This window comes from Eumetopias jubatus, unplaced genomic scaffold (assembly GCF_037043125.1).
Source record: "Eumetopias jubatus isolate StellerSeaLion01/CBP00866 unplaced genomic scaffold, mEumJub1_p1.0 scaffold_9, whole genome shotgun sequence".
NCBI classification, from domain to species: Eukaryota; Metazoa; Chordata; class Mammalia; order Carnivora; family Otariidae; genus Eumetopias; species Eumetopias jubatus.
In genome coordinates, this window is record NW_028274815.1 from 8,740,378 (window position 1) to 8,768,320 (window position 27,943).

A 27,943-nucleotide genomic window follows, 5' to 3' on the forward strand; every position below is an offset into this window, starting at 1 on the left:
TCCCTTGCTGAGCGTAACTAAGCTGCTGTGTGTCCCGACTGGGAGACTCACAGGAGGAGGGGCACGGGACAAGCTCCTGTGTATAACCTCCTCCTGTCAGTCGTGATGGACGGTAGGTAGGGTTGCCATATGAACAGGGAACTTTCTCCTAGCAAAAGTACGTCCCAAATATTGCACAGGACATACTTGTACTCAAAGACTATTTTTGTTGATCTGAAATTCAGGTTTAACCGGGTGCACTGTATGTTTACTTGCGAAATCAGGCAACCCGACAAAAAGGTCATCTTGAGGAACTCAGGAGTTGCTGCTCCTGGTTTGGAATGAAGAGCATAAAACTGGGCAAAATTCGTGTAAGAAATTGAATTAGAGTGTGTTTTAAAAACAGGATTTCATCTGCCTAGATTCCAGCTACCTCTTCTGGTGTTGCCCAGGTTGCCCGGAATTAGTTCTCCCGACTTTTCAGCCAGGGCACTGTCGATCCCTTCATTTAAATAATGTTATTAATTATAATCATGGCAACCTGGTCGGGTCCCTGTGACGTGCCACCAGGCATTGAGGAGGTAGAGAGGACAAGGAGTGTTAAGTCCATTTTGCAGATAAGCAAACTGAGGTCAGAAGGAATGGGACTTGCCCAAGGTCACAGCTGAGGCTCCCGGCCATTATCTCATGTGTTTGCTTCAGCTTGTCCAGCTGGGCTTTCTGTGCCTGCAGCCTCACTGAGCTTGGCGGAAATCCGCTGTCATTTCTCCTGTCTCCCAGCGTTGCTGACGCCAACTGGATTGACGCTGGAGTTAGCCGGGAAGGGGGAAGTCAGTGAAGAGAGTTTCACGTGACACCTGCAGAACGCGGCTACCCCATAATGTCGAGCTTCTTTTCGAATGCTTAATGCTTGACGTGGCATTGCACATGTCTGCATGTTCAGGGCTTAAGCGGGCGCTTAGAATCGTTTGGACCCCCAGCAACAGTCCACAAACACGGGGGGGCTCTTGGCAGTTCTCTTCCACAATCTGCTTCTGTCGTTCCCAGGTCGGCTTAGGTGCAGACTTGGCGTGGAGGCACGGGCCCGGGGTGGGGGCTGGCGGGGCCACCAGTCAAGCCACTGCTGTCTCCCTTAGCACTGGGTAGATTCGTGGCCTCGTGGTTCGTCCTCCCCCTGCAGAAGTGGATCATAGACCTGGCCATGGTAAGTGGATCGCGCCTTGAGGACAGAGTGTGTGACGTAGTCCGTCCCTCCAGGCCGCCGGTTCCGCAGAGAACTGCGTAGGTCGAATGTTTAACCTGCAAATTTGTCAGCTGTACCAAAGGAAGGAAAGCACAGTCTTGTCCAAATGTTAAAAGACCTTATTCTCCCTGAGATGTTTGGCAACATTTTTTACTTTCTTTTGCCGGGGGGGGGGGGCGGGGGGGGTTGCGTGGGTTGCATAGAGAACCGGGCTGGGGAGGTACTTAACAGTAGTAGATGAAGAACTGGATGTAAGTTAAACAGCTTCTGATCAGCTTGATGATTGCATATTGGCCACAAACTCATTATTTTTCTAACCCTGCCCCCCCACCCCTCCACCCCCAGCAACATTTTCATCCTCCTTGGGAAAGGGTTAGTTCTGTACTTTTTTCCTTCCTTGGTTAAGGGCCAAAAATTCCCATCGTGTGAGAATAGGATTCTGAGGGTGGGTCAGGAACCATTTGGCCCCAGATCTTCTCTCCGAAGACACTGGAGTGTACTTCTCCACCCAACAGGAGAAGGAGAAGAATTGGTGGTCACCAGTCGCTGCCTGCCACACCCAGATTCGTGAACTGTACCCCCTTCCCCCGCATCTTGTCTGTGACCCTTGCTCGGAAAGCGCACTTGACTCCATGTTACATTTCAACCTTGTGACACCTGGAGAGCAATTAGATAGGGTTGACGTATTAACAACGAAGAATTTTTTAGTATAAGTGTGTCCTGAATATTGCACAGGACATACTCCTGCTAAAAATTATTTGTTGTTGATTTGAAATTCAAATTTACCTGGGTGTCCTGGAGTTTTATTTGCTAAATCTGTCCGGGCCTTGGTGATGCTCCCCAAGAGAACTACTTCATGATTTCTAGAGATGGCGTTTTCTCCTGGAGGACGGATGGTGGAGTATCCAGCAGACGCTGGTAGAATATCTGTGACATGAGTGACCGGGGGGGGGGGGGCCCTACCTAGTTGTTCTCCCGCCTGGCCCCCGGCGCTCCGTCCTGAGCAGACCCCCCCTCTCCGGCGGGCGCGGCCCTGTGCCCTGGCCGGCTCTCCGGTGCAGTCTTCCCACCGGGGGGTCAGTCCTCGCAGACGTCTGCGCCCGGGGTGACCGCTCTCCCTGCTTCTTCCAGCCATTTCTGCCTGTTCCTCCTCGGCTCTCTGTGGGCAGCCCACAGCCCGTCGGCAAATCCGGTCAGCCCCACCGTCACCGCAGGTGCCTCTGTGCGCCCCGCCCGCGTGCAGACCGCCATGCCGCCTTCCACCTCGCTCTCTTGGGGCCCGTGGGCCTGGCAGCTGCAGCGGGTCTCTGGGCTGAGGTGGAGGCGGGCAGACCACAGGCTCGGGCCCGCTCGCCGTGGAGGGCGCTGTCTTACGTCGCGGGGCCGCAGAGGGCCTGAGTCAGCGCAGGAGCGCGTGGACTCGTTGGAACAGCCAGAGACGCAGCGCCCATGTGCCTCAGCCTGCTGTTTGGAGTTTACGAGTCAGTGCGAAGCAGTAGGGTTTCCCCCCGGCTCTACAGCACCGTGTCTGTGTGTCTGTGTGTCTGTCATCTATCTAATTTCATTGGCAGGTGGTTAGAGAAGCCACTGTGGCCACGCAGTGATCCCCCCGCCCCCCGACCTCCACACCAGCTGCGGCCCATCCGTGGCCCATGGAGCAGCGGAACTGGGCGCGTTTTAAACAAGCGCCTCGCTCTGCCTTCTTTTTCACTCTAACCCCGGGTTTTGTCCTTGTACAAATTGGTTATCGCTTGCCCTGGTGATGTGGCTTCAAAAGCACTTTCAGTATCCGGTGCTCTTGCTTTTTTAACCGAGGGACTCCTGACTTGCTCATGTTTTCCCTGCAAACAGAATCTAAGTACTTTCATCAGCACGGCCAGCAAGTTTGCTCAGCTCCAGTACCTGTGGAAGACCAGGGACTCGGGAGCCGTGAGCGCCCTGACCTGGAGCCTCGCTTCGTACACCTGTGCGAGTAAGGGCAAGACGCCAGGGGCGGGGCGGATTTGGGGGCATCGCAGGCGGCGACCCAGAAGAGTTTATCACCTTGGTGCCCACCTGTCACAGGCCCACAAGCTTTAATCCTTTGCACGTAGCTATTCACGTAGACCCTCCATAGTTACGACTCTGATATCATGCAGACTACTTTCCCTTCTCTGCAAGATCCATATTCCAGTTGCTAAAGAAAAAAAAAGTAAAAGCACACCTTTCTCCAAAAATCTGGCCTAATATCAGCCATCCTCTCTTCTTCTTTGAAAAGCATCAAGAGGTTGATTATGTGGAATTCACTAACTTGTTTTAAATATTTGAATCTTTATGATGTAACAGGTTACAGAGATGAAAGTCATACACTGACTTTTGAGAATGAATATAATTTGCCCCAGTGGAGTTTTTCTGGAGCCTTATTGCTTGGTCTCAAGTTCAGAATTTCCACCGTTCATGTGGATTCTTGCAGGAACTACCTAAAATACATATATGCTATTTTAGGTAGAAAAGTTTTTTTAATTCAGAGCTCTCACATTAATTAGGTTTACTACTTTGAGGTATTTGAATTCTACTTCATATTTCTTCTGTGTCCTAAAGGACCGATTTCTCCATTAAGGGTTGATGGAAGGGGTCTTTGTGTCCCAAGTTATTTAAAATTAAGGCTTCTTGGGTTTTATTTTCAGCTTTAAAATGTGGAAGTGTTATGAAATGTTGAAGTATATGTATGGTTTTTGGAATTGCTAATTAGGTACATTACTCATTAGCACCCTAATTTTACCTTCAGGAATTATCTTGAAATGCTGCTTATTCGATTTTCTTGTAGGAAATCTTCAGAGACCCTGTAGTACATTTCCATCTGTTTTGCATGGCAGTCTGTGCTTAACAAGTACTTAAATACACATTGAATAAACGACACATGACCTGGGGATGATAACTTTATGGGAAGAAACGAACTGGTTTTAAACCTAATTTCCTAGATGCGCGACATGTGAGGGGGAGGGAGAGCTTTGTGTGGGTTGGTTCGGGTTAGGAAAAGCAGGTAGCATTCTCCAACTCCCAGCTCACATATCCCGCGTGCGTCCACTCACACCCATACTCCAGTTTCCTGTGTTCACGAAGTCAAGTGCTGTACTGGAAAAATGAATTGAACTGAACTGTTGTAGTTAGACCCTGAGGAAAATCATGCCCTTTGCTGGGCCTGAATTTCCTTTACCTAGAACATTATCTAGAAAAGAAGGGTGTAGAGTTCGGTCACTTAAAAACATTGTTTTTCGCTAGTGGGAGCCTTTCTTTAAATGAAGTCTTACCAGAAGCCCCCTGTGTAAATGAGATTTTCAAAACTTGCTCTTTGGGGTGGGGGAGCTGTAGGTTGGCACACAAGATGGGCTCAGCTTCTCCCTGCCTCCCTTGGGCAGCACTGAATTACCTTCTAGACACCGTGTCTGCTCTTATGAGCAGCCTCAAAACCAGTGGGCTGGGACGCATGGCTGGATTTGAGCGGTTTTATAAAATATAGATTTAGTATTCTGCACTACCAAAATCTTTTTTAACCAAGATCAGTTAGCATGTAGTCCTGTATTTAAAAATGGAAAGACGTTAGCTAAATACCAAAATGCCTTGAGAAGCAAGTTGATATTGCTGTTTTCTTTTACAGCAAGAATAATAACAACTTTAATGACCACGAGTGACCTTACAAGTAAGTACCCCCTTTTTTGAATTGCGTGCCCTTTGTGCCTCCTTCATGTGTCAATTGTCTTATGGTTTCACGGATCAGCCTGCTCCACTGTACGGTGAGAGGCCAGCAAGTCTCTTCCTGGACATCAGCCCCACTTACGGGACTAAGCATCTGTGTCTTGTAGTTTCTGGGATAGAACGTGCAGCACAAGGTAGTAGAGTCCTATCTTCGTGGAGCCTCCGATCTCACAGTGGATGGAGATGGACATCACGCAACCACTGAGGAATGCTGGGGAATGTGTTTTGGAAGAGTAGGAAAGGGGGAATCTGACCGAGCTGGAGGGGCCCAGGGCGGCAGACTTGAAGGGTGAGATGGGGAGAAGGGGAAGAGTCAGTGACGGGGCGGCCCGTGTGCAGGTCTGTGCAGGGGACACATGGCTTAGCCACAGACAGCGAATGGGAGCTGAGTGAGTGTGAGTGTGAGGACGGGGTCTCCTGAGCTGACAATCATTTGACCCCCACATCCTTGTTTTTTTTTTTTTAAAGGGGGAAAATACTTGGATGGACCTAAGAAGAATTTAGCTAATTCCTTAGGCTGTTTTCCACTCCCAAGTTGAGCATATATATTTTTGGGGAAAATGATCAAAACTAATCGTGTCACCTATTCTGTGAAGACTAGGAACATGTCCCTGGCACATAGACCCTCTAAGTAAGCGAATTGTTATTTGAGAAATACTGCTACAGAGCAGTGGGTGCATATGCTGGTCCCTTTGCAGAGGCTTATCTTAGGGTCAAACACCTCCCAGGGCTCCGAGAGAAGCATTAAAACTATTCTGGTCAAAGCCTGGACTTGGGTCAGGTGGGGAAAGGGAGAGACAGGTCTCAGTCTTCTCCACAGGATCCGAAGGACTCTCTGTATGGGAAGAAGAGTCAAACTGTAATTAACCAACAAAACAAACCCACATATTTAAAAGTTGGAAAGATTGAGAATGTTCTAGTTGCAATTTGCTTTGTATTTAAAGTGACACCTGTTCTGAAAGTGATCAGTGTATCTGTGGATCTTTTAAAGACAGTTCAGCTGATACCTTGCGTGTTTTACAACCACAGAGATACATTAAATCTGATAAATCTTATCAGAAGAGTGTTCATCAGGTCACTTATGGTCAAGTTTTCCCCCCCAGAAATATTCAGAACCAAAGTTGTTCAAAACCTCTCGTGATGTGGAGTTCCAAGTTTCGTTGGCAGGCTGAGGGGCAGCTAAGTAGGTTTCTACTTAGAGCAGGAGGTGATTTTGTTTTAGGACGGGAGAACAGTACTTGTTAATACATACTTTTTCTTTTTGATTAATTTCAGTTCTTGTGCGATTTGTGATCATGCTTGCTTTGAACCTGTGGGTAACAGCCACAGTACGTCACTACAGGACTACAGTTGTAAAGGCTGAATGATGGTGCATTGCTCCAACACACAAAGCGGTTTCCTAATAACTGAACCAAAGGGGAAAATAAGCTCACTGCTAAATCAAGGTCTTCTATAAATTTAGTCAACTGTTTCAGAAACTTTGAAGCCAGAGCTATTTTAGACATGAGGCACTTAGACACTTGTTTAGAAATGTTGATTCCCTCCCTCTCCTTGGCCTCAGGAGGTGGGGGCAGGGCTCAGACACCTGCAGGTTGAGCATCATGATGAAGTTCTCTCCAAAGAGCTAACTACATCTGGTTTTCAGCTTTCAGAATCTTGTAAGAAATAAATCCTCTCCATGGCACAAACGATTATGAATGGAGTGGGATTTTTCCCAAAGTCAGAAGTGGAACTGTGGTAAATTACTAGGGTTCACTTTCTGGGACTGTTTAACTGTAACACAGATTTAACAGGCTGGCCTTACTGTATCATAATACAATATAGTACCTCCTTATGCTGTAGTAAGGACATGGAGACAAGCAAAAACTGGCTTGAGTTCATATACCAAAGTTAGTCCTTTAACCTCATGTAATGCCTTTAAGTAATTCCTAAGGAAAGGTACTATCAGCTGCAGTCTCTACTTAGGATGAGGCAGTCCCGATGAACTTTCTGATTTAAGCATAATGCTGCCATTTTTAAAAGGGTCACACCTTTAAAAAAAAAAAACACAAAACACATCTTGTCCATTAATACAGTAAATGGTACTGCTGGGTTCCGCCGAGTTCTTACAGATTTCATTCATTGTATCATATTCTAAACATAAGATTATTGGATAGTGCATTTTACTATAAAAGTTTATAAACCCTAAAATTTAAAAACTTTCCCTTTATAATTGAATGGCATTATTCTGTTATATGTCAGTAGTGTTTGTTAGAAAATGTTTTAGTTTCCTACGTCAAATAAAACTTTCATATTCTGAACTCTGCTGAGTCTTAGAACTGTCAGTTGCTTTAATGTGATTAGTTTTAAGTTATGTAAAATGCTGTTTTAAAAATATAAACTGTGGTTAATGTTTTAGAACTATTGCTTGGAACCAGCAGGAAGAGAAACGTCTTTTTGGTATATAAAGATAAATAACAAATCATTCATTCTGTAGCTTTTACAATCATAGTTGTCATTTTATTTTATTTTTTTTAAAGATTTATTTGAGAGAGAGCATGCGCAAGCAGATGGAGGGGTAGAGGGAGAGAAATCTCCAGCAGATTCCCTGCTGAACATGGAGCCTGACTCAGGGCTTGACCTCATGACCCTGAGATCATGACCTGAGCCAAAATCAAGAGTCGGAGGCTCAATCCACTGAGCCACCCAGGTACCCCTATTTCAAAGTAAGCTGTATGCCCAACATGGGGCTCGAACTCATGATCCCAAGATCGAGTCACATGCTCTACTAACTGAGCCAGCCAGGCTCCCTCATAGTTGTCATTTTCAGAACAATCCAAGTGATTTTTTTCATATGCAATTATAATCTAACCATTGGTATAAATACAAATTATGTTTTTTGAGTCCAACAAATATTTAGTTTAAATACACTTTTTAATTAGAACTTTATCACTGCTTAAAGCTTCTCTCTTAAGAACATACTATCTTAGGTGAAGAGTTCCCCATTTTTCCTTTTCAGGAGAAAAGGGAACAAATATTTGAACTATTCCAGATATCCGACACACATTACCATATTTAATCCTACAACAATCCTGTAACAAAACAGTCTCAACTTTACAAAAGATGAAAACACTGAAGCTCAGAGGGAATAACCTGTCCCAGATCTGACAGCCAGTAAGTATCCTAAATAAGAACCCACGGATTACCAAAGAAATGCCTTCTCGAAAACCACCTCTCAGCACACTGTTCCTGACAAAACAGGCACCCTGTGTCCTTTCCTTATCCTGGACACTCAAATAAGATTGTTAGATTTGCATGTCCCTTAAAATACCTAAATCAAATCAGCGACAGACTCCTTGCTGAAATTCTTTTTTGTATTTCTCCGTGGACTAAATGACAGGGCGGAGCATTCACAAGTCTGTAACCTTGCTTATGATTGTTTTGCTATACCCATCATAAAAGGAAGGCAAAATTTGGGGGGATAAATTTTATTTTATTATTTTTTTTAAAGATTTTATTTTATTATTTATTTGAGAGAGAGAGAATGAGAGATAGAGAGCACGAGAGGGAAGAGGGTCAGAGGGAGAAGCAGACTCCCCGCAGAGCAGGGAGCCTGATGTGGGACTCGATCCCGGGACTCCAGGATCATGACCTGAGCTGAAGGCAGTTGCTTAACCAACTGAGCCACCCAGGCGCCCTGGGGGGATAAATTTTAGATGGTTCAGCATTCCAAGACTATTCACAGGAAGAGTATGAAAATGCTTATGTCTTAATTTCTTTTATTTAATTTTTTAATATAAAAAGCAGGCATAAAATACAATTACATTACTACAAAGATGCAACAAAAATTTTTTAAAAATCAGGGGGTACGATTTCTGTTCAAAGGGGAGAGCTGATCAAATATTTATGATTATCTAAACCATGCAGTTCATAACTTATTACAATTCCAAACAAAACTCATTATTATGGGGAAGGGAATCGAGGACAGTCCCCCAAGCATAATACCCAGCACTGTCATACAGTGCCTCTTTTCAAAGTGCTTTATGAGTCAACTATGCTTATCTTCACGCCAGATGGAAACTGCAGCCTTCTTCCAGGGGAGGAGACGTGAGTCAGTAGCAGACCGAGAAACTCAGAAGTGACTTGCTCTCATAGAATATTAAACATGTTATTTAAAGCATGTTTCAGGAAGGTAATATAGTGTCTAAGCTTCTCTATTTTACCACGAGAATCCTGTAAGAATAGATTAACAACAGCAGCAAAACTTCTTAAACTATGGTTTGGCAACCCAGAGTACTTCTTTTTGAGGAACTACAGATAAATTGATACAAAAGACATCCTTCAGAGCCAGATTTGTGACTCTAGCCTACGTTAGTTTTAAAAACACTAACCTTATTTTAGATTTCTTGGTATCCTTTAGTTAGCTAAAGGCATTTAAAATTTTTCAGATAGATTTTTTTTTTTAAATCTTGCTTCTAGATAGCATATTTTAATACTTTTCAAAAATTCACTATACATTAATTTTTAACAGTAATACCGGCACTAGTTTTCCTTCTACTTCTGTCTCGCTATCCCCACTAAACAAAAGTAAAAAATCCAACTAAGAAAATCCCAGTATTCACTACTTCTTAGTTCTCAATAGGAGGTATTTATGGCGCTAGGAGAAATCAGGTGTGAAGAAATAAAGCAACTTTTGGTCTTTTATCTGGGAACCTTTGAAGCCTCAAGAAAAAGAGAAGCTGGCACAAAATCAGGTTGTTAAACCAAGTCAAGTGTTGGGAGTGTTGGGAAGAGAACATTTGGTTGGGTGTATGTATTCATGTATGTACATGAAACCAGCAACAGGGTAAAAAGCAAATTCTTACCCAGGGTCAGAATTTTTATTAAGCGCATTTCCATTAGCGGGAGAAACCACCTTAGAAACCCTTACGTTAAGCCATATAATGTGAAGAATCTCCATGGGAGAGATTTTTTTCACCCCCTAGAATACCTTTTTTTCCCCAAAAAACCTCACATTAATTTTCCTTGTAGAGTTGCACCACACCATGATTCTCCGTATTCTCTAATATATACAGCATTCAAAATTTAACTTTTGCCATTTTTACTCAAATATTTCAATTACTCATGTGTAAACTTCAAATTATTTCACCTTAATAAAGTTTATTAAAAATATATATATATATATATATACTCTCCAATTCAGAATAATATGATAGAACCTCCCATAGTGTAACAAAATCTTCATATAAAATATTAATTCAGTCTCCTTTTAACAAGTCTAATGAATGGAAATATTTATTCTATATAAATTTTATATATTTTTCATTTTAAAATCTTACTTAAAAACAAAAACAAAACAAAACAAAAAAAAAAACGCTGTGCCCTCAAACCAGAACTGCAGAATATCCCTGTGAGGGAAATGGCATGCGTCTCTGGTCTTAGCACAGACAGCATGGAAGAGCGCAGGCGTGGTAATGAAAGAATAACAAGATTCAGTTTTAGTACATCAGTAGGCCAGAGGCCACTCTTCAGTTTCACAACAGTATCTGTATTTTGGGGGTCTAACTCTTTAAACATTTCTACACTGACCCCAGAGGGAATCAATGAAAAATGTCTACTTCCTTCATCAAAATATTAGATGATGTATTTCAATATCACACCAAACCCTGTGTATGTGTATGTACATAAAGAGACTGATAAAAGACTAATTTTTTTAAACTTGATGCTTATCATTAATGCATAATGTAGCAATATAAAACACATTTTTCTGGGATAATGAGAAAACTAGCAGAAATGGTCCTGCATAACCTATAACTTTTAACATAATTTTAAAAAATAATCAGGAGCCTCTGAGGCTACTTCTTCCCAGTTACCAGTTTTCTTAGCCCAATCCTGAAATATTGCCATACACAGTTATGTGTTTGAGGGATCACATTTAAATATTTAAAATATATCTACAGTATGTCTTAGTTTTCTTTATATTTGAGATAATCTTAGAATCTTGAGTGTGAAAATGTAAAAACAGTCACAAATGTCTCTACCAGAAATAAAAACACATCTAGGGTAGCCAGCAAATTCAAAGCCAAGAAAACATCTCATAGTCACACCAATACTGAGGTCTGTAAGAAGAGTGGGGTGAATAATAGATACACATAAAAGATATATTAGTTCCAATAGTATCCATTATTGTTTCTATCACCAATACTTAAAAAAAATTGTTATACAATCAAAATAGGCTGACATTGATAAGTATTACATGTAAAAATAGTGCACTATTTTTCTTTTGCAAAGCGAATTTGCATCCTAAGAGCTGGTAAACACTTTTTTTCAAAATACAGAAAAGGGTGAGACAAAAAAATTAAATTAAGGCATTCACATGGGAAAAGTTGCCTATCATGAAGCATTAGGAAATTGATATAATTAACGTCAAACTTCCTGTTACAGTAACTGCTTAAACACAAACACACGGCTTCCATGGGGTATACACAAATGAGTGATATAAACTCCAACATTATGGCTTTATACAAGTGCATAGTTGCAACTGCAGTAAGTTATGATATCTGATTAATGTGAATAAAAAAATAAAATGGGGCATTTGAAGAACCCTCTTGCAGTTATTACAGTACTATGTATATTGTGTGTGTGTGTGTGCATAGAGAGAGACACACACATATACATGCACACACACAGTCTAATGGTCACTTCTTAAAGATGCAGTCTCTATCACTGTAGTGGAATCCATTCCCAGACTCTTCTGGTAAATGTGCTGGTGAAATCTCTCTGTTGATGCTGAAAAGATGATTTCTTTAAACTTTAACTCTTCTCAGTCCTTTTGTGCAATGTAGTGTGAGTGACTGCCAAGAGAGCTTTATGGAACAAGTTTCGAAGAGCTGCATATGCTATTCTTGCTCTATTAACCAATCATTGTTGGTTCATATATATATATATGTGTGTATGTGTGTGTGTGTGTGTGTGTGTGTTTGAGTATCAGTCTCTCAGGAAAATACAGCTTTTTAAGAAATTTTGGGCCATCATATTTCAGTCTTGTTTTAACTGGAAGAATATGATCACCTTGAATAATGACTGCATTCATAGAAGGCAGCTAGCTGGAAAAAAAGGAAAAACAAAGTTAGTTGATAGAGTAAAGTAGTTTAAGAGATTGTTAAATTCTTTGAAAAAGCATTCCATTTATATAATTAAACTATGTAGTCTTCCAACTCCTATACTCTTAACACCTAAATCATGCATAAAACATATTTACTATATTACTTTTCTTATTTTTAGGTACATGCAATTATATTCTTACATATTCCTATATTTTCTACAAACATGACACACAAGTTTTAATACGGTTAACTGGCTATTAGAGTTAGATAATACACCACTGAGTGACCCAAGTGAATGTAAGTCTGACTTGGAGATTAACCGCTAGCTGCCTCATGTAGCTGAAAAGAACAGAGGGCTTATGGACCAGGTTCTACTTGACTGTTGGACTCTTAGCCACATTTTTTAAATCTATAAAATGGGAACAAACACGTTGTAGTAGTAAATATATGTAAAAAGTACTCTGTATATCTTGGTTATAAATACCTCCCAATAATATATGATGTAAGTCTATTTTTGCAATATGCTTATTTAGGTTAAGACAGACATTACTTCTTTTAAATCCATTCTGTGTAAAAGGTTTGACCATGAGGTTCAATTTTCACTCAAATCTCCTTGAGCCACGGTTAACCAAACTATTTATGTGTTCTACAAGCACAAGAACTTTCACAGCATATCAATAAGCATTCTTCAGCAAGAGGAACATTAACTTTTCACAGAAAGCAAACATCTCACAGCATGACAAAGAAAAGCGAAATCAGAAACAGTATTTCACAGCACTTACTAGACTTACAAACTATTTACAGCTTCAATTCTTGCACGTTAGAGAGAAGGAAGGAGGGAAGGAGAGGGGGATGGAGGGAGGAAGGAATCCCATGCTATGTTCACAAACTAATACAGTTGTTGAAAACATTGTAAATTTTACTTCTCTGAATATGGCTTCTTTGGAATGAACAAAAAGTACCAGAATTAGCTTCTTTTGTTATTTGTACATGTTTCATTCCTAAGATAAAAAATTGTAATTCCAACTATGTTGAAAATATATAGCCAATAAAGATTCTGAACATAGCACTTCACTTTTATAACTTAACATGGGAATTTCAGTTAGAAACTTTTCTGAAAACTACTTTTCAAATACATACTATTAAAAACAACTTAATAAACTTTCAAAACGAGTCAAAAACAATGAAAACCCAAGTGCAAATCACATGCACTACTTGGAAATACTAAAATAACTCATTTTTCATTTTTTGATTTACCCCATTTATTTCTTCAGAAATCAAAAACATCGTCATCATCATCACCACCATCAACATCATCAAATGACCAATCCCAGTCTTTAAATGCCAAATCAAGCAATCTGCAATAGGAGGTTTGCAAATTCACATTCTAGCACTCTTTCGAAATGGCAACTTAATATGATAATTATCTAGAAATCACACTTTGTGCTGTGAAGATTTTAACTCTCCCTTCATCAATAACAACAGAGTCAAAAGTAAGATGGTAGCACACAGGGAGATCTTCTTTCTCTTTATATGTAAGTGCATATAAAATTAGCCAGGTCTGATTTCTAGAATACCAGAGACCTGAAGACAGGTAATATTTAGGGATAAGATATGAGCTTCTCCCCACTGGGCTCAGAAGAAGATGTAACCATCCTGATGCCCAGTTTGATTTGTACGAAAGCTCAACATCTGTCAACACTCCCTTCAAAAATGGACCCAGATTGTCAGCTCACGTTTTTCTAGAACCAGTACCACAAGTCCCAGTTTAAAGAGAGAGTAATACTAAGAATGCAGCTTTCTCAATTCTAGCTGGACACAGTATGCTCAATGGGTCACCAACAGTGATGCTCTCCATGAAAAGCCATGATTAAGAGAAAAACTACAGGTATGTAAGAATCATTAGCAACTTATCTTGGCTAAATAAACTGGACTTAGAACAGGGTTATATGTGGTCTTTTCTTTCCAATCCAATCCAACCATCTAATATCGCTATCATCTTTATTTTTAAAAATAGGTGTAACTTTCATTGTTTTAACTGTGAGGTTCATGAATCAACTTATGCCAAGAACTCATTTAGTCCCCAAAATCTCATTTGTGACCTCAACTTTAAAGTTGGTTCTTGGGGCACCTGGGTAGCTCAGTCGGCTAAGCGTCTGCCTTCGGCTCAGCGCATGACCCTGGAGTTCTGGGAGTGAGCTCTGCATCAGGCTCCCTGGTCATCGGGGAGTCTGCTTCTCCCTCTCCCTCTGCCCCTCCCCTTGCTCCTTCTCTCCCTCTCAAATAAATAAAAATTTTAAAAAAAATCACGCTACTTTTTAAACTTGAATTTATATGGTTTACTCAATGCTGTTTATAATGCATATTTGCAGGTGTTATACCAGGAGATTCTGATATAACTGGGCTGAAGGGGGAGTGCGGCGCAAGCATCTGCATTTTTTCAAAAAGATTTTTATTTATTTATTTGAGAGAGAGAGCACAGGCAGGGGGGAGAGGCAGAGGGAGAGGGAGAAGCAGGCTTGCTGCTCAGCAGGGAGCCCGATGCAGAGCTTGATCCCAGGACCCTGGGATCATGACCTGAGCCGAAGGCAGACACTTAATATAGTCGAGCCACCGTGGTGCCCTGAGTATCTGCATTTTTAAATAAAAAATCTGAAGTGAATTCTAATGCATCTGGTTGACTTTGGTAATCACTGACAAGAGTATGTTGACAGATGGTTACCTTAACTGAAAGGAAATAAACCAACTCAAATTACTCTATTTCAAAATGTGCTAAATGTAGAATATATCACATTTTTCTAGGCTTACATTACATAGACAGTAACTTGTAGCTAAGGCACTGTTTGGGAGATTGAGTTCAGTGGGCCGTCCTGGGTGTTCAAGCCCCAATTTTGAAAAAATCTGCGTTTCATACCCTTCCAAAACCTTTGAAGTGTGTGTGAAGTGCGCACCCATGTCACAGTTTTCAAATTTTTAAAAGTTTGGTTACTAGGTTGTTAGCACAATGCCTGGTGAAACTTCCCTTAAAGCCCCATCAGCCCCTGCCAGTCAGCCATCTAATGCTTGACATTTCAACATGAGAAACTTTTTCTAACTTGGTTTCTTCCCTTCATATTCACTGTCAGTACTCTAGTGAAGGAGCTCATTAAGTTAACACACACCAATCTCTTGCTGAAAGACTTCTATCTGAAGAACAAAATAAAAACTCCCACAGTATAACGCACTGGGTCCTTTTCAATCTGGTTCAATGCTTTCTCTCCAGTGACATCTTCTGCCACTCCCTGTCATTACCCTCTCCCCACTCTAACCCAATACAATGTTACAAACACATAACACGGAAGTAATTCTGACAACTCGGTACCTCTGCACCTAACATTCTGCCTACCATTGTCTTTTCCCTTATTTCTTTGTCTGGAAAATTACTGAATCTCCCTTTCTGAAGATCTTTCTTGATGCCCTCAGGCAGAATTCTCCATGCTTCCCTGTAACACTCACTCACGCCTCTATTACAAATAACATTCAAAAAAGTACCGTAACTACCTGTTTGATTTTCTATCTCCTCCATTTAATTGATCAGTGGGTACAAACTGCAGGCCTGTGAAACTTACTGCCAAAGACTGCTTTGGAAAGGAGCATTAGAACTTTGAGTTCTGCTAGAAGTACGTGACACTGCCTGTTTCTTCACATGCTGCCAATAGCACGTTTCTTAATCCTTAACAGTTGGGCAGGTTTTACATTTTACTTTTAACTTAATTTTAACTTCTTTACTTAATATTCAAGTTGATCACTTTTTCATATTTATAGTAATGCCTGTGTGTTCCTCACTGATTTTTATATTGGGAAGAGGCAATCTTCTTTTTCTTAATGACTTAAATAAGAACTCTGTATAGAGAGATATAATCCATCTTTCTCATTCACATTGCAAATATATATATGGTGTTTTTAAAATTACAAGGCTTTAATTTTTGGTTACTCAATCATTAACTTTCTTTCTTTGCTTTTACTCTTAGGAAGTTCTTCAATCCAAGATCAGATACATATTCACATATTTTCTTCTGTGTCATTTAATGGATTTATATTTGACATTTCAAGTTGTGTACAGCTTTTTCATTTTTATCCAAATAATCAGTCTGTTAACTTTCTAAAATTTATAAATGGAAAAGATCAAAACTAAAATAATGATAACATGGGGCACCTGGGTGGCTCAGTTGGTTGAGCATCCAACTCTTGATTTCAGCTCAGGTCATGATCTCAGGGTCATGAGATGGAGCCCTGTGTCGGGCTCTGCACTGGGCATGAGGCCTGCTTAAGAGTCTCTCCCTCTGCCCCTCCCCCCCAATAAATAAATAAAATAATGATAACACAATAGCTCCCCCCCACCCTTAGGTTGTAACTGTGTTGGCAATGCTTTATTTCTTAAAACTGGGTAAATGAGCATTTGTTGCATTTTTGCTTTATACTTTTCTGTGTGGCTTAAATATTGCATTTTAAAGAAGACCTTTAAAAGAAAAATAATTAAAGAGAAATGCCCTCAGCAAAGACCAGCATTCTGTGTCCTACTTTGGAACAAACTAAGGATCTCTCCAAACTATCTTTATCACAAATCAACATTATATTCACAAATTTTCTACTTTTCCAGCATTGTTTTTTTTTTTAATTCAAAATTACCAAGAAAACATTCCTCTGGATAGCATTTCTACACATTATGTTTTATAAGCTGTCAATTAATTCATTTCCACTCGTATCACTGTGAGGCAGTGCAGTATTACAGCTGAGAGTGCAGGATCTGGAACTAGACTACCTGGATCTGAACTCATGGCTTTGTTGCTTATTTGGTGTGTGATCTCAGATACACAGAGCTTCTGTGCCTTAGCCTCCATGTTTGTTAATTGGAGACATTAAGAGCTAAATCACAGGGTGGTTACGAGGATAAATAATTTAGTACACTTAAAGCTCACAGAAGAGTGCCTGGCATATAATATGCCCTCAAAAATGTTGTCTTCTACAATAGTAACTAACACTTGTTTAACTATCACTTCCCTACAGAAAAAGGGAAGTGCTGCCAAGAGTTAAAAGGAGAATCAGAACCAGGAATGTCACAAAAGCCAAAGGAAAAAAAAATTTAATGGTGTGGTCGTTAACAAAGACAAACACCAAGGAAAAGTTAAAAAAAAAAAAATCAGATGATTATTTATAGGTATTATGTTTTAGTGCATATATAAATACATATAAATACATGTGATGATTTTGATAAACGTCTAACAAAGCCAAACATTTGTCTTAAGAAAGACACCATGCGAGTTAGTTCAACTAAAGCTAGACTACACAAAGAGCTAGATATTAAATTACTGCTGATATCGACCAGAAATGCTGTTCCTCGGTGTTCCTGGATGATCCTTTCACAGCTCTACCAATTTGTCTATTGGAATGTTATAAGTTAGTGGAATGTTAAAGGCCATCAAGTCCAATGCTTGACTCCCCTTCTAGAGCCATGCTGTTCTGTCAGACTACATACACATGACAAATTGAGGAGGGTGCTCTTTCCCAATGTCACCAAGCAGTCACCTGAATCAGGTACTAACACTGTTTTTTTTTTTTTTTAAAGATTTATTTATTTATTTGAGAGAGAGAGAGAGAGAGAATGAGAGATAGATAGCACGAGAGGAAAGAGGGTCAGAGGGAGAAGCAGACTCCCTGCTGAGCAGGGAGCCCGATGTGGGACTCGATCCCGGGACTCCAGGATCATGACCTGAGCCGAAGGCAGTCGCTTAACCAACTGAGCCACCCAGGTGCCCAGGTACTAACACTGTTGGTGCAGGGCATTCACTATTCTAGAGCAAGCAAAGACTTCCAATTTTGGAAATCTCTGACTGCCTGATACTTTTCCCTTGCTGAGTTACAAATGCGCCTCTCTGCTTGGTTCTTGTTCTAATACATCATCTAGAGAAAAGTCCTCTAAATCTTTACTGCTGTTTACCATCTCCCATCCTTCCAAATAATTTCTTCAGAAGGCTAAATATCCTTAGTTCCTTCACTTGCTGCACATGTAACACTTTCAAATGATCTATTTACTCCCCTCTGTTATTCTCTTCTGTATACCCTCCAATTTGTGTATACTACTCTTAAAATGTGACACCCAAAATGAAATGCAAACTTTAGGGTGATTCATATAAGACAGACACAGATACAATTTTATGAATTAATGAAGCAATGGAGTCACAGATGTTAAAGACAATGGAAATAATGCTGCAGACACATAATAAAATACAAAACTGTAAAATGTGCCCATCTTTATGCTTAAAATTTCAAAGAGTATATTAGACAAAAAGTGTTCACAAAAATACCCTATACATCTTAGAGTCAGTTTTGATATTAGCTTTATCTACATGCATAGTTGTGAGAGAAAGAAATCCCTATTACTTACTGTTGCTATGTAAAATGTATTAAAAAATCAATGAAGAATGATTCGAAGGGCAGGGCCAGAACTAAAACAAAACAAAAAGCAACAAAAATAAAAAGTAAATGTGCCTCCAAAAGACCAAAGTGCTAAAGTGGGGAAGAAGGGGATGACAAAGTATTTATAAGTCAGTGAACATGAAAATTGTTATGTAATTGAAAACATGCCTCACTTAGTCTGAAATCCGCTTCCATAAATGAATTCTATGTGTTATCACAAGTAGTGAAATCATTAATTTATGAAATAGTACCAAAGAGTAAAATGTATTAAGGGAGTAGAGTTCTTACAGTCCTGAATCTGAAATTATTTGCCCTTCTAGAGTCTCAATCAAAAAGAAAGATAATAATACCTATCTATTCTACTCCACAGGAGTATTTTCATGATCAAATGACAGAATATGCAGAAAGCTGAATGAGAGAACAGATTATGGAAGCACTTTGGAAGCTGTGAAGCACGAGATAGTGTAAGCTATTACAATAGCATAGCATCTATGCACTAATAGTTCTACAATATTAATAACAGAAATTTAATTTTTAGATGTTCTGCATATGGCACATGGAATGACCTTCAGTGTCTTTGAATTCTTTGAGTTTCTTCAGCTTAATTACTATCATATAATCACTAATTTTATAGTATTTAGTTTTCTCATACCTCACAGAAAAATTCAACATTTTCACTGCTGAAACACCAATTCTACCTTTGTCATTCTAAATTACTTCCTTGAGATAACAGTTTCAAGAAAAGTTTCATATAAGATGTTTGTGGTTACAATGAAAAGATTTCTGGTAACACAGCCAGTGCACACCATTATTCATATACTGAAGGTCCTGTGTTAGGGAACAAAAAGGGTACCTGAAATCAGATACCTGATCTTACGTGTTTTATCCTTTAGCTAACGAACCAAACCTTCATGGTCATTTCAATGAATAGCAATATCTACAGATGCCATAGCTAGTAAGCCAAGAAATGGTTATTCTGAATCAAGAATGAAATGATTATTATAGCCATATGAAAATAGTTCCATCAAAATGTTTTGTGCATTCATCATTATCTGGGAATTTATTCCCTAGTCCCAACTCCGCCTCAAATACAAGGAATGCCCACTTTACCCATTAGTTAATATTTGCATTTTTAAGACTGATCTATTGCTCTTTAAATCAGAAACAAGTCATTATTCTAAACTTATAGATGTGAATTAAGAAGATTTCAGTCCTGCTTCCCAAGTCATCCAACATAAAAGAGGCTTAAGAGGTTTGAAATACTAAACATAATGTGTGCACCTGACACAGGTCTGTGTGTACGTTGTCTACTAAATCATATTTTAAATTTGTCAGTGTGCTTATAAAATCTTAAAATATTATGATTACATACATAAACATGACAAAAATGAGCCCTTTACATATTTTTGGTTGAATTTAATGTATGTGTGTGATCTAGTAAACAAATTTGCACTACATTTAACTAAATCAATGAATGAGCCATATACACTAAAACAGTTTCAAACATTTGGTATTCCACGGTTCAATGACATACCAAGCAAAGGGACACTACAATTAGGAAAAGTCTGTAGCTGAACATAAATAGGAAAATATAAAAGATACAAATTTTTAATCACATTTTGATTTATTACCTTGGTTTGTTTGGGGCAAGCTGTCGACTTGGCCGTCTAATAGACTGGTTTTGTTGTATCTTCATCGAAGTTCTAGGAGATGACCGTGCAAAAGGGTCTGGAGCTGGAGGCTTTTTAGGGATCTTTTTCACCAACCGACTAACCCACTTCTGCTGCTCTTCTGTAGAATTTGCTAACAACAATAGATTCTTTGCCGTCGAAATATCATAGTAAACTGTAAAGAAATATTTGAAAAAAATTAATGTCTAAATTCATCTGAAAATAAATAATATTGATGAAGCAAGTAATTTACTATTTACCTTTGCAAGGTGCTATAATCTCCTCCTTTTTGTCCATGTGATCTTTATGACATTTAATATGGCAGCGCCGGCACTCTAAAGCAGGAGGAGGTTTAAACATATGCCACAGTGGCTTCATACAAGCCTCACAGTTGGTTGGGAAATGATAGAGAGTAGGAATAAATTCATGTCCTTTATGGCAAATATAATTTGATTTTTCTCCCACTGGCTCCACTGGAAATTCTTGTTCCTTCTTACTTTCTCCTTCATTGGCATACAGAATCTATAAATAGCAAAAAGAATAATGAGTGATTTTCAACAGAAATTATTTTTTACGTAGTAATTCTTACAGTGTAAATAAAATAATATTAGCCTAAATCATTCAATGAGAAATGCATTTGATGTTCAAACATTAGTAGGTTCTGTCTAATCAAGAGCTTCTATGAGAAAAGTCACTGGGACCGTCACTTGGCTCACATTTCAGAAAATACCTATCTTGTTCAAACATGCCTACTTATTTTCTCCACGATATCTTACTATGTTTTAGCAATTTAATCTGAATAGGCCAAAAGGTAAATTTTCCCTTGATGGGTGTTAGAACGTTTTCCTGGGAGGGAGTGTTCAAAAGAATCCCTCAAAGAGATGTGGCAATTATACAGATTGATACTCTACGATTCTCAAAAACAGGCGCGTGATAACTGCAAACACAGCTTTAACGGAAAAATTTGTATTTGGAGAGCTGAGGAAGAAAAGAGGAAAGGATGTATAATACACTCCAAATAAACATCATAACCATACAGAAAATAAGTCGCCAACTCTCCCACAGTACACCAAGCACAACCGCTTTTATATAGAAGGAACTCAATTACTAATTATTGGTTTGACTAATTTTAAAAAATGGAAGTAGAGAGGGAAGAATTTGGTTTCACTTTAAATTGGAAGCAAAACGGTTACTGGGTGCAGAATTTAACTTCATAAGCAACTTTTTAAATTTTCTAGAGAGCTAAGCATAAAACCAGAAACAGAAGAGAAATAAACATCCTAACAAGGGTGCCTGGCTGGCTCAGTCAGTAAAGTATGTAACTCTTGATCTTGGGGTTGTGAGTTCGAGCTCCACGTTGGGTGTAGAGATTACTTAAAAATAAAAAAAACTTAAAAAAAAAAAGCAAATAAAATAAAATTAAAATGTCATAACACACCTTGAAAACAAGGACAGCAAAGGTTAGAAACATGATATAAACTCACTAAACTTTAACAAGTGCAATGGAGAGAGGAATGAAGATGTATCCAAACAGAATAAGCATGAAAGACAGAAAAAACAAATGACCTTTAAATGGGACTAAAATTGAAAGGTAATATAAAGAAGGCCCAAGAATAAAGAAATCTGCTATGTCTTGTCATACTGAGAACCTTAGTCTAAAGGTGAAAAAAAAACAAAATAAATTCAACCAACCAAAAACAATAAAGCTATTTACCTGAAATATCCTTGGAATTTCTTTAGCATCTGCTCTATATACATCTGTCTGTGTAACTGGTCGGACATGAAATAATTTGCTATAAAAGATTTTTAATAAAGTAATAAAATATTACCAAAGGATCAAATTACATTAGTTATCCTATATTTATGTCAGAAGTTAAAACTGACTTTCGACCCATGTTAGAAGGTCAGAGGATACCTTCTTGGTTCTATTAATTCAATCACTCCTTGAGATTTTGAGTATTTCCAGGAACTCAGAAATTTTCTAATTAGTTTCAGAGAACAACATATTAAAGACCCATGAAATAAAGATATTTTAGCTAACTCTATATCCCAGACTTTCATCTCTATGAAGCAAATACAAGAAAATGTAAAACAGTATAGTACAAGCTATACTATATGAGCCTATCTATTTACATACTATATGAGTAATAAATAGCACTAATTTGACAAAAAAGGTCACATTACTCTCTTTAAAAGAGAAAGTTTCTAAATATTCTAATAAAAACACTTACTCTATATCTAAAACCATGTAAGGATTAGATTGTTCTTTATCTTGTTCACTGTCATAGAAAAGAATCTTCTTACTGCTTACAATCACATACTGTTAAAGAGAGGGAGGGAAGGAATTAATGACTAAAGTTAATATATATCTTATTTATTTTCTTTGAAAATAAATTCTACAGCAATAAAAATCTTATAAAATACTTAAATAACTAAGAAGTTCTCAATATATCCTTAGAGAAGTCTTCCTTAAAATAACAATAAATTTAGTTTGCATACATTTTAAATAAGCAAATTGGAGAGGAAATAAATACAAGTATTTTTGGGGTTGACTTAGCTTCAAAATCCAGTAACACAAGTAACCTTATTGCTATGGTTTGAATGTCTGTGTTCCGCCCAAATTTTTATGTAAAACCCTAACACCTGAGATGGTGGTAGCGGGAGGGGCGCCTTTGGAGGTGAATGAATAGGTCATGAGAGGAGAAACCTCCTTAATGGGATTAGTGCCCTTATAAAAGGGGCTCCAGAGATCCCTAGCCCCTTCCCCCATGTGAGGACACAGCAAGAAGTCTGCAAACTGAAAGAGGGCCTTCACCAGAACCCAACCATTTGGCATCCTGATCTTAACTTCCAGGCCCCAGAACTGTGAGAAATAAATTTCTACTGTTCATACACTACCCAGTCTGTTTTGTTATAGCAGCCTGAATACACTGAGACATTTACCAAAAATGAACATAATATCAATAAATCATAGTAACAGAGGAAAAGAAATTAATAGGTCTTTCTATCATACCCAGAGTTGTTTTCCCACTGAAACAGCAAAACACCAAGGCCAACAGACTTATGTTTTCCTAACACCAAAACCTGTTTTATTATGATGATGATGAAAGGTTTTTTTTTCCCTTCACAAAGACACATTTTATCACATCATTCCAAGTCAGGAAGTGCAAAGTTTTATGTGTCTAAAAGTTCTAGTTATATATATCTTACAATTACAAATGTAAAACGGCTAGAGCTAAACCAAAAGCAAATAAAAGAACCATATTCACAAGTATCAATTACCTTTTTAACCCATCCAAACTTTTTAGTGTTGTTTCGTACAGGCAATGAAAGCCATCCTTCTAGTCTTGATTCTATAAATAAGCAGAAGATATGAGGATAAATTTACCAATTCTCCTAAGAAAATGAGGAATTCAGTAAAATTTTAATATAAAAATCACAGAACATATCAAATATGCCCTTCAGAATTTATCATTACACATTATCTAGGCTATAACAATTAAGCAGGATCAGTATAAGCAAGTTATGGAATGCCAAACAAAATCCAGGTTACAGTACATTGAAAATACATACTCTATAGCTTATAAAGTCAAATGCTCCCTGCTGATTAAATTCATGCATCTGCAAAGTTCAGCAGAAAAGGTACAAGAAAGAGAAGCAGTTCTCTATTCTCACTAGTGCACCTGTATTAGAATTCTTTATTTTTCCTTTGGAGGCCTATTTATGGATATAGTGCATATGCATCTTCTTCAAAGAGAACACATTTTAAGTGAGTAATTACATGTTCAGAGAAAATGGATTTTTTAAATGGCTAAAATAAAATGAAATAAAATTGTGTATATTACAGATCAAATTTGGTTAATGAAGAGCAATATAACTAAAACATTTCTAAATTCCAAAATAGCAAAATCAGTAAAATTCTAGTTCAACAAAGGAAACTGCCCGAATCCTCAGAATTTGTTCCAATGGCATCTGATCAGTACCATTTAATGAAATAATTAGGTGCAACAAGTATTTGTGGAGGTTATTCTTAATAGTCACTTATTGAACTGTGCTACATGCTTAACATCAATTTTCTTTAATCCTTACAACCCCACAGAAAGGTTACAAAGGGATGCACCTCTGACTCCAGAACCTATACTCTTACTCTCACATCAACAACCTTCTAGACTCTATGAACAGAAATGCTGTCATTAAAAACAACCTACATAACATAACTGTGTTGATGTGGCCCTATACTAAATCAGATCATCTCTAACAATGAGTACACTGAATTTTATTGCTAAAATCTAAAACTCCAATACAATTGCTTGTGACTTATGTTATATATGGTTATATAGCTGGGCAATGTGACAACAATGTAAATAACTATAGCTATTTCACTTTGCATTCAATTAGGTAAGAGACTAAATTCTACCTTATATTCAACTGCTTATACACTAATTTCCTATGGCATTTACATTAAACATGGTTTGTACTTATACGAACTTTGTGTTAAAAGAGATTTTATATGTTTTCCATCTAGTTTCTTCACTTAAACTCTTAAGTCCTTTCAGGGCAAAGAATGGGCCAAATTGTCTTAAACTCTCTTTTATGGCCTAACACAACATTGACTAACTAAACACTCAATGAAAACCTACATACATCTTCTCAAACAGTCTAGGTGGGTTTTTTTGTACTGTCACTCTTAATATGAAACTTCAGGAAGAATTTCTCGTTGGCTGAAAACGGATGACACAGGCAGTAAAACCATATGCTCTTAAATGATATAAAGTTGACAAAATAAGTCTATCAGATGTAATAGCAATGCCATATGACAATACCTTTAAAAATTCTTTGTTCATGCAGCATTTTCTTTTTAACTGAGACCAGCACAATTTGTTAGAGTTAGTGAATATTAGTTAATGTTATAAAAATTTTGTAAAAGGACTGAAATTAAGGGTAGTGGGGAAAACCCCAAAGGTGAAAGATTTTCAGGATATCACCTGTACCATTAGGTTCCGATGAAATAGGTAAGTAAGGCAAAGATTCTTCTTCTGAGTCAGAATCAGAGTCAAGAAGCATATGAGAACTGGAAGGCTTAGTGGCAATATTGAGAGAAGTAGAAGAACGCTGGTAGGTGAATGACATGGATTCCATAGTGCGTGATTGAGTGATATGAACTAAACACCCAACATAAAAGGAAGTAAGAATGCAGAAAGAAGTTAAGAAAATAAAGTGAACATTTGAAAAAAGAGCTACCTATAATATATAAAGAGCTAATTTAAGTAACTGAGTATGTGGAATTTTCTTTTGCATTTTTTTCACAAGAATTTTTGTCAAAAATCAATAAATAAAGTTTAAACAGTTGTGTGAATCCCCACTCCAAGGAGTATGTTTTTTCTTAAAGAAATGACAAACATTTTTCTCAGGAGCAGTCAATCTCAGGGCTTAACACAATCAACAGCTTTATATTTAAGACAAAGGCTTTCAATAAAAATAACATAAAAGCCGAAAATAAATCTGTACCGGGAAATCCATCATCTGCCTCAGCATCCCCTGGTCCGCTGCCTATACTGGAACTATCCAGACCGATATGCAACGCCTGGAGCTGTGACCGCAGCTGCTCAATGTCACTATCTTTACTGTCCAGTGTCATCTGCAGTTCAATTCGAATCTGGCTCTCTTCGGCTATTTGCTACAAGAGATTACATTAAATTAATTGGATGTCACATACCTCATAATTTTGCTTAATTCAGTAACAATTCTGAAGTAATAGAAATGTTCTATAACCAATAAAATATATATAGACATAAAAATACTTCTACTTCTTAAAAAGAAGTCTTCAATCTAGAGTTCAAAAAGTATTCTTACAGCCTGCATTTCATTCAGTTCTTTCTGATACTTGATCATCTGCTGGGTCAATTTTTCACGTTCAGATTTAAGCTCCATATGTAGCTTTCTGTTCTCTTTCTCTTTTCTCCGCACATCAGTGTCACTACCACGCTTGACAGGTTCTTTTCGATTCATTATCTCAGCCAACTTATTCACAGCCTTCAAAATATAAAAATAAGTATGTAATCAAATAAATCATATTGATGGTTCCTGATATTTCACCAATAGCAAGTTATGTGACCAATAATAATCTTCCCTTTACACACACAGTAACAGAGAAACACGGTCTATATTAAATAATACAGTCCTTCATTATTCATTATCCTTCTCCTTCTTCTTAGTTTTTCACTCTCATGTTTTCTGAGGAAGGTAATTTAAAATGTTTATAGGTTGGATCTGATGTCACTTTCTACCACTTTGAGTTTTTAGTTTCAAGAGAGACTTTTACTGGGCAGATCCACTTTTATCCTGGAGGAAGAAAATTTTGCATTGGCGGCATCACAGTAGTAAAATACAGTATGTCCAACCAGAGAACTGAGCATCTGGGACCCACAAAGATTCATGCTGTAAATACACAACCACAGAGTTGGCAGAAAGATGGTTCAAGAGCCAAAGGTGCCTTTTTCAGACTAACCCTTTCTCAGGCTGTCAGCAAATGTTCACTCTAATTTCTTAAAAGCAAAAAAATTTACCAGATGACAATAAAAATTTAGGAGGGAATGTGATTTCAATATGGAAAAATCAAGGAAACTTAAACACTGAACTGGACAATGTTAGCCAAATCTAGCTGCTCGCAACTGGGCAAAAACCAGGGAATTGTGATGGTTCACAAATACCGATATACTCAATGACCGCTACAGTCAATCTGCAGAGGGAGACTAAAAAATTTTCAAAATCCTCTTTATACTTTATCACACTCACTTGAGTTTTAAGTGTTCTCTCTGTAAGCAGCTGCTTTTCAAACTGTGCTTTAATAGCAGCTGCGCTGATCTCCTCATCTTTCAACCGTGACAGCTCTGAAACACGGAGAAATGTCAAGATTATATTAACAACTACAGCAGTGACAAAACATTAGCCATATTTAAAACAAATTTTATTCTTTGTTAATACATACGTTCTTGGGCATCTTTCAATTTGTTATTTAATTCTTCTTTCTCATTTGCAAGATTGGCAACATCACTAGTTAGTGTCCTATTTGTTTCTTCAAGCTAAAATATGAAGTGGGAAAAAAAATCATATCCCCATTTACAAAATATAAGTTATAAAGCACTTATTCAAAATAAAAATAGACTAGAATGCTGCTAAAACTCTTATTTTTCTAGGTACATCTATCTCTACATTTTGTGGCTTTGTGGAACCTTACGGAACTTCACCCTTGATGAACATTGCGCTGTCACAGACTTTGTGTGCACCCCAGAAAGCCAAAACCTGCTCCTTCTCTCAAAAATCCTTAGCAGCATTTTTAATGAGAAAAACATTTAATAAACTAAAAACAAATACTACAACAAAGCTCTGCATTTCATCATGTAGAATAAACAAATTTTAAAACGGTAGTATTTCTTTCAGAACATTTTAAAACAAAATTCTACTAAAGCTGACATCCTTGTTTATTATTCTCTCCAAACCCTACTCCTACTCTTCCTTCCCATCCGAAAGAAATTGTATTGTGAATTACGTGTTCATCCTTCCCACCCATGACTATACACTTCTGTTACAAACACGTACAACAGTAAATAGTGTGGTTTTATGTGATTTTGAATTGTCCATAAACAGCATCACACTGTATCTTTCTGTAATTGCTTTCACTGGACATTATATTAAGAATTAAACTGTTGGCATATAAAGATCTTTTTTTTTTTTAAGATTTTATTTATTTGACAGACAGAGACACAGCGAGAGAG

General features: G+C 38.2%; 2 protein-coding genes across 8 annotated transcripts in view; one reads left to right on the forward strand and one right to left on the reverse strand.

Annotated features, from left to right (window-relative positions):
• SLC66A3 (solute carrier family 66 member 3) overlaps nucleotides 1-27,943 on the forward strand; it is a 75,337-nt gene that overhangs the window by 6,085 nt on the left and 41,309 nt on the right. The window contains exons 4-9 of one of the 7 annotated variants that reach the window (XR_015768897.1): nucleotides 1,126-1,183; nucleotides 3,074-3,194; nucleotides 4,860-4,901; nucleotides 13,855-13,930; nucleotides 16,053-18,962; nucleotides 27,365-27,455. Coding sequence is in view for 6 of the 7 variants with exons in the window: in XM_028099312.2 (XP_027955113.1) it covers nucleotides 1,126-1,183; nucleotides 3,074-3,194; nucleotides 4,860-4,901; nucleotides 27,365-27,588 (445 nt within the window). In the remaining variant the exon portion in view is untranslated. The other 6 variants (XM_028099317.2, XM_028099312.2, XM_028099316.2 and 3 more) reach the window with 6 other exon arrangements.
• Nucleotides 13,282-27,943, reverse strand: part of ROCK2 (Rho associated coiled-coil containing protein kinase 2) — a 144,154-nt gene continuing 129,492 nt past the window's right edge. Inside the window, exons 24-34 of the mRNA XM_088026319.1 lie at nucleotides 27,157-27,250; nucleotides 26,964-27,058; nucleotides 26,022-26,201; nucleotides 25,677-25,845; nucleotides 25,154-25,330; nucleotides 23,451-23,521; nucleotides 22,400-22,488; nucleotides 21,883-21,961; nucleotides 20,429-20,690; nucleotides 20,130-20,343; nucleotides 13,282-13,400 (exon numbers count right to left, since the gene is read on the reverse strand). Coding sequence (XP_087882445.1) covers nucleotides 13,313-13,400; nucleotides 20,130-20,343; nucleotides 20,429-20,690; nucleotides 21,883-21,961; nucleotides 22,400-22,488; nucleotides 23,451-23,521; nucleotides 25,154-25,330; nucleotides 25,677-25,845; nucleotides 26,022-26,201; nucleotides 26,964-27,058; nucleotides 27,157-27,250 — 1,518 coding nt within the window. The 3' untranslated portion in view covers nucleotides 13,282-13,312. The remainder of the gene's footprint in view (nucleotides 13,401-20,129; nucleotides 20,344-20,428; nucleotides 20,691-21,882; nucleotides 21,962-22,399; nucleotides 22,489-23,450; nucleotides 23,522-25,153; nucleotides 25,331-25,676; nucleotides 25,846-26,021; nucleotides 26,202-26,963; nucleotides 27,059-27,156; nucleotides 27,251-27,943) is intronic.